Raw genomic sequence first — 7,146 nt, 5'->3', positions numbered from 1 at the left:
TAGCTTGTTCCTGTTTATTGCTAAATGGTATTCCATGGTATGGATACACCTCGGTTTTTTAAACCATTCATCTCTTAAAGGACATAGGAGTTGTTTCCATTTATTGACTATTACAAACAAAGCTGCCATAAACATTTGTGCACAAATTTTGGGTGAACGTATGTTTTCATTTTTCTAGGATAAACATTCGGGACTGCAATTACTGGGTCATATGATAGTTGCTTGTTTAGTTTTTATAGAAACTGTCAAACTTTTTCAGAATGCTTTTGCCATTTCACATTTCCCCCAACAAATGCATGAGAGATCCAGTTTCTCCGTATCCTTGTCAGCATTTGGTGTTTCCAGTATTTTTAAATTTAATCATTCTGACAGTTCTATGGTGATAGCTCATTGTGGTTTTAATTTGCTTTTCCTTAATGGCTAATATGCTTATCTTCCATTTGCACATTCTCTTTGGTGAAATATCTGTTCATATCATTTGTATTTTCTAATTGGATTGTTCATTTTTTTACTGTTGAGTTTTGAGATTTCCTTCATTCTAGATACTAGTCGTTTGCTGGCTGTGTAGTTTACAAGTATTTTCTCCCATTCCGTAGCTAGGATTTTTATTCCTAACAGGTCTTTCACAGAGAAAAAGTTTTAATTCTGAAGTGTAATTTATAATTTTTCCTTTTATGAATTGTGCTTTTGCCTAGCCTTAGATTCCTAAGATTTTCCCTGATTTTTTTTTCCCCTAAAAGTTTTGTAGTTTTATGTTTTAGATTTATGTCTCTGATACATTTTAAATTAATTTTTGTATAAAGTGTGTATAAACTGTGAGACTTTGGCTGAGGTTAATTTTTTTTTTTTTTTGGCCTGTGGATATGTATTTGCTCCAGCACCATTTGTTGAAATAGCTATTTTTCCTCTATGGAATTGCCATTGTACCTTGTCAAAAATCAGTTGGATATATTTGTGTGGATCTATATCTAGGTTCTCTATTCTATTTCATTAACCTATTTGTCTATCCTTTTGCCAATATCACAAAACCTGATTGCTGTAGCTATATAATAAGTCTTGAAATTGGGTAGACTCATTCCTCCCATTTTTTTCACTTTTTCAAAGTTGTTTTAGCTCTCATAGTTCCTTTGCTTTTCTATATAAATTTCAGTATAATCTTCTCTACATCTACAAAACCTTTTCTGGAATCGTAATAGAAATTGTGTTAAACCTGTATTTTGCTTTGGGGGAAAATTGACATCATTACCATATTGAGTCTTCCTATCTATGAACATTTATTAATCTGTTCTTTGATTTCTTCCATCAGCATTGTGTGTCTTTCAGTATGCAAGTCATATACAAGTGTTGTAGATTTTTCCCTAAATATTTCATTTTTTGAGGAGTTATAAATTCTATTGTATTTTTAATTTTGGTGTCCATGTATTCATTTTTTTAATATAGAAATACAAATAACTTTTGTATGTTTATCTTATATCCTTTGCCTTTGCTAAACTGCATTATGAGTTCTAGGAGGTGTGTGTGTATCTGTATGTAACTTGCTTGGGAATTTCTGTGTAGACAATCAGGTTATCTGCAAATAGGGACAGTTTTGTTTTTTCCTTTCCAGGAACAGAGGAGATTTTTTTTTCTGTAACTACTTGAATATATAACAGAGTACCATATTCTGCCCATTGTTGAGTCTAAAATGAAAGAGACATTACATTCTAAAACCTGAAGATACTAGGAGACCATTAGAACTGAGGAGGTGATTGAGGATCCAGGGAGTAATTGAAAATGACACCAACATTTTGTTTCTAAGTAATTGGGTAGATGTGGTACTATTACTTGAGGTTAGAAAATCAGAAATAAAAGCATTTTGGGGAAGTATAATAAGTTCTACTTTGGACATTCTTTTTTTTTTTGATGTCTGTGCTATGTCTTTATTGACATGTCCAATAGACATTTGAAGTATGCATTAAGAATTTAGGGGAGGGACTTCCCTGGTGGTGCAGTGGTTATGAATCTGCCTGCCAATCCAGGGGACATGGGTTTGATCCCTGGCCTGGGAAGATGCCACATGCCTGGAGCAGCTAAGCCTATGTGCCACAGCTACTGAGCCTGTGCTGTAGAGCCCGTGAGCAACAACTACTGAGCCCACAACTACTGAAGCCTGTGTACTCTAGGGCCCACGTGCTGCAACTGCTGAGCCCATTTGCTGCAACTGCTGAAGGCTGTGCACGTAGAGCCTGTGCTCCGCAACGAGAAGTCACCGCAATGAGAAGCCTGCGTACCACACAAAGAGTAGCCCCCGCTCGCTGCAACTAGCGAAAGCCTGTGTGCAACAACGAAGACCCAATGCAGCCAAATATGAAAAAAAAAAAAATAGAAGGGGTTATATTGGAATTCCTACTTTGACATGATAGATGATGCTGTGGGAGAGGTTGTATATAGAATGAGTAGAGATCTGAGGAAGAAATGCTAACAAAGGAATAGCACTTAAAGATATCATGGGAGAATGAAAACAATGAAGTCACAGAAACCATAGAAACTTCTCTTTTGTCAAAGTTTTACCTATTTGTCGAGATCCATCTTCTGGGCATTATTACCTGTCCAGTCCCATCTCCTTTTTGGTTATTCCCTAATATGTATTTCTGTAGCAGTTTCTCCTTCTTCTAGTATAGCATTTACCACACTGCCTTATTGTAGTTTATTGTTTATATATCTATTTCCCTATCAAGTTTTTATGTTCCTTGAAGGCAGGGATTAGATCTTATTCATTGTTGTTTTTCCTGTGTATGGCATAGTTCTTAATAACAGCTTGTTTAATTGAATGAAGTAGGAAATTATCAGAGGCTTCTAAGTGGTAGAGTAAGAAAAGAACTGAGAAGAGGCCATTAGATTTGTTGATCCCTGACCATAGGGAAGCTGTTATGTCTAGAATGGTGAAAAGTGAATGCAGAGTTCTCTGGTCTTCCTTTTCTCAAGTCAGTCTTGCCATTTCTTACATTCCCTCCCTCATTCCCTAATTCTGCCCCCTTAACTTTTGTTCCTTTGATATATTGTTTCATCATGATAGAAAAGCATTTCTTCCTGGTCACCTGTGAGAATTATACTGTTCTTCCTAATCTAGCTCATATCCCCTTCTCAGTGAAACAGAATGAATGAATTTCTCTGGTTTTTATCATTGAAATTTTCTAATATCCAGGCTGATAGTATCTGTAATGTAGTTTTGTTTTAGCATTCAATTTCTATTTGATTGGACTTTAGTTTTTCCATTTAAACATATATTTTATTTTTCAGTATAAAACTTTTTAAAAAAATTTTATTTATTTATTTTTGGCTGCGTTGTGTCTTTGTTGCTGCGCGTGGGCTTTGTCTAGTTGCTGCGAGTGGGGGCTACTCTTCCTTGCCATGTGTGGGCTTCGCACTGTGGTGGCTTCTCTTGTTGCGGAGCATGGGCTCCAGGCACGTGGGCCTCAGTAGTTGTGGCACATGGGCTTCAGTAGTTGTGGCACATGGGCTCAGTAGTTGTGGCTCACGGGCTCTAGAGTGCAGGCTCAGTAGTTGTGGTGCACGGGCTTAGTTGCTCCGCGGCATGTGGGATCTTCCCGGACCAGGGCTCGAACCCGTGTACCCTGCATTGGCAGGCAGATTCTTAACCACTGTGCCACCAGGGAAGCCCCAGTTTAAAACTTTTTAAGGCGTTATAAATATTTATCTCAATGTTTGGAGGTTATTTATCATATGTTCCATGTTGTAATTTCTAGGTGTTTATTTTACCCATTACACTTTCAATAAATTAAAGTGTCTTCTGTCCCAGAAATTGAATTTTCATAGAGGAGCCAGTAAAATACTAGAGTTTTTAACTTTAATTTTTAAATACATGCTGTTATTTCAATATCTTCCACATAAGAACTAACTTAAGTGGGAAAAGTTGGTTATATTAAACAAAAGAGCCTTTTTTAATTCTTTTTTTCCAGATTGCAGCAATTCTCCGGAAACGAAAATTAGATTATTATTTACACAAACTGCTCCCTGAGATCCTACAATCTGCTTCATTTCTGACTGCTAATGGGGCCTTGTTTATGGCTTTCTTTTGCATTTTAAGGTTGGTACACATAATCACAACTGGTGGTTAATACAAATTCCTTTGTTGAAACTGAAACAAACAGATGTTTATATAAATGTTGTGCAGGTCACTGCTTGTGTATTTTTTTCTCTGTGTGAAATGACATTTATTTATCTCAAAGAATGCTTGTAAAACCAGGAGTTGTGGGCCTCTTGGCCTAAAAATGTAATATAAACTTCAAATTATTGCTGTGATTATATAGCAAAAGTGCTTTAATGTATCATACATTTTCTGAGGCCCACTATATTTACTGACTTGTTAATGAGAATTTCTTAACTTTTCAGTTTCATAGATTAGGAATTCAAAGCAACTGTCCATGATATTGCTTAGGTCTGTATGCAGTGAATGGACTTCAAAAGGACTATAAAATGCTCGTGTTTATCTGTAAAATTTCTGGCATATCCTACTGATGAAACTTTTGGTCCTGATGCAGTGCATTATCTGTGTCACATGCTTCATACAATATACATGCAGTTAGAATTCAGTTTTTAGTGTTATGATATACTTAGCATGTTTATTAGATATTTACTTTTTATCTTCTCCCCCACACATTGTTGAAACCCAAACTAGTTTATTTAATTTGTCAAGTTAAAATACTAACTTCACATTATATTACTATTAATGTTACCCAGTTAGTATTACCCAAAATAATTCTGCAGGTATATTTTAACTGCAATTAGAAATATAATTTCTGCTTGCGAGAACAGCAGAATCACAACTAGCTGCAGGACAATCATTGACAGGAAGACACTGGAACTCACCAAAAAAGATACCCCACATCCAAAGACAAAGGAGAAGCCACAATGAGATGGTAGGAGGGGCGCAGTCACAGTAAAATCAAATCCCATAACTGCTGGGTGGGTGACTCACAGACTGGAGAACCCTTATACCACAGAAGTTCACTCACTGGCTTGAAGGTTCTGAGCCCCATGTCAGCCTTCCCAACCTCGGAGTCTGGCAACAGGAGGAGGAATTCCTAGAGAATCAAACTTTGAAGGCTAGTGGGATTTGATTGCAGGACTTCGACAGGACTGGGGGAAACAGACTCCACTCTTGGAAGGCACACACAAAGTAGTGTGCTCATTGGGACCCAGGGGAAGGAGCAATGACCCCATAGGAGACTGAATCAGACCTACCTGCTAGTGTTGGAGGGTCTCTGGCAGAGGCAGGCAGTGGCTGTGTCTCACTGTGGGGACAAGGACACTGGCAATGGAAGTTCTGGGAAGTACTCCTTGGTGTGAGCCCTCCCAGAGTCTGCCATTAGCCCCACCAAAGAGCCCAGGTAGGCTCCAGTGTTCGGTTGCCTCAGGCCAAACAACCAACATGGAGGGTACCCAGCCCCACCCATCAGCAGTCAAATGGATTAAAGTTTTACTGAGCTCTGCCCACCAGAGCAAAGGTCAGCTCTACCCACCACCAGTCCCTCCCATCAGGAAACTTGCACAAGCCTCTTAAATAGCCTCATCCACCAGAGGGCAGACAGCAGAAGCCAGAAGAACTACAATCCTGCAACCTGTGGAACAAAAACCACATTCACAGAAAGATAGACAAAATGAAAAGGCAGAGGACTATGAACCAGATGAAGAAACAAGATAAAACCCCAGAAAAACAACTAAATGGAGTGGAGATAGGCAACCTTCCAGAAAAAGAATTCAGAATAATGATAGTGAAGATGATCCAGGACCTTGGAAAAAGAATGGAGGTAAAGATTAAGAAGATGCAAGAAATGTTTAACAAAGACTTAGAAGAATTAAAGAACAAATAAACAGAGGTGAACAATACAATAACTGAAATGAAAACTACAGTAGAAGGAATCAATAGCAGAATAACTGAGGCAGAAGAACGGGTAAGTGACCTGGAAGACAGAAAGGTGGAATTCACTGCTGTGGAACAGAATAAAGAATGAAAAGAAATGAAGACAGCCTAAGAGACCTCTGGGACAACATTAAATGCGACAGCATTCGCATTATAGGGGTCCCAGAAGGAGAAGAGAGAGAGAAAGGACCAGAGAAAATATTTGAAGAGATTATAATAGAAAAATTCCATAACATGGGAAAGGAAATAGCCACCCAAGTCCATGAAGTGCAGAGAGTCCCATACATGCTGAGACACATAGTAATCAAACTGACAAAAATTAAAGACAAAGAAAAATTATTGAAAGTAGCAAGGGAAAAACGACAAATAACATACAAGGGAACTCCCATAAGGTTAACAGCTGTTTTCTTAGCAGAAACTCTACAAGCCAGAAGGGAGTGGCATGATTAAGTGATGAAAGGGAAGAACCTACAACCAATATTACTCTCCCCAGCAAGGATCTCATTCAGATTCGATGGAGAAATCAAAAGCTTTACAGAAAAGCAATAGCTAAGAGAACTCAGCACCACCAAAACAGCTCTACAACAAATGCTAAAGGAACTTCTCTAAGTGGGAAACACAAGAGAAGAAAAGGACCTACAAAAACAAACGCAAAACAATTAAGAAAATGGTAATAGGAACATACATACCGATAATTACCTTAAACATGAATGGATTAAATGCTCCAACCAAAATACACAGGCTCACTGAATAGATAAAAAAAGAAGACCCATATATATGCTGTCTACAGGAGACCCACATCAGACCTAGGGACACATACAGACTGAAAGTGAGGGGATGGAAAAGGATATTCCATGCAAATGGAAATCAAAAGAAAGCTAGAATAGCAATACTCATATCAGATAAAATAGACTTTAAAATAAAGAATGTTACAAGAGACAAGGAAGGACACTACATAATGGTCAAGGGATCAATCCAAGAAGAAGATACAACAATTATAAATAAATATGCACCCAACATAAGAGCACCTCAATACATAAGGCAACTACTAACAGCTCTAAAAGAGGAAATCGATAGTAACACAATAATAGTGGAGGACTTTAACACCTCACTTACACCAATGGACAGATCATCCAAAATGAAAATAAATAAGGAAATAGAAGCTTTAAATGGCACAATAGACCAGAAAGGTTTAATTGATATTTATAGGACATTCCATCCAG

General features: G+C 37.7%; 1 protein-coding gene across 2 annotated transcripts in view; it reads left to right on the top strand.

Annotated features, from left to right (window-relative positions):
• TMEM135 (transmembrane protein 135) overlaps positions 1-7,146 on the top strand; it is a 241,790-nt gene that overhangs the window by 31,126 nt on the left and 203,518 nt on the right. For both annotated transcript variants that reach the window (XM_073808329.1, XM_019948728.3), the window contains exon 2: positions 3,960-4,087. In XM_073808329.1, coding sequence (XP_073664430.1) covers positions 3,960-4,087 — 128 coding nt within the window. The remainder of the gene's footprint in view (positions 1-3,959; positions 4,088-7,146) is intronic.

Source organism: Tursiops truncatus, chromosome 8 (assembly GCF_011762595.2).
Source record: "Tursiops truncatus isolate mTurTru1 chromosome 8, mTurTru1.mat.Y, whole genome shotgun sequence".
Lineage (NCBI taxonomy): Eukaryota > Metazoa > Chordata > Mammalia > Artiodactyla > Delphinidae > Tursiops > Tursiops truncatus.
Note: the sequence above shows the minus strand (reverse complement) of the source record. Positions and strands in the feature narration are given on the sequence as shown.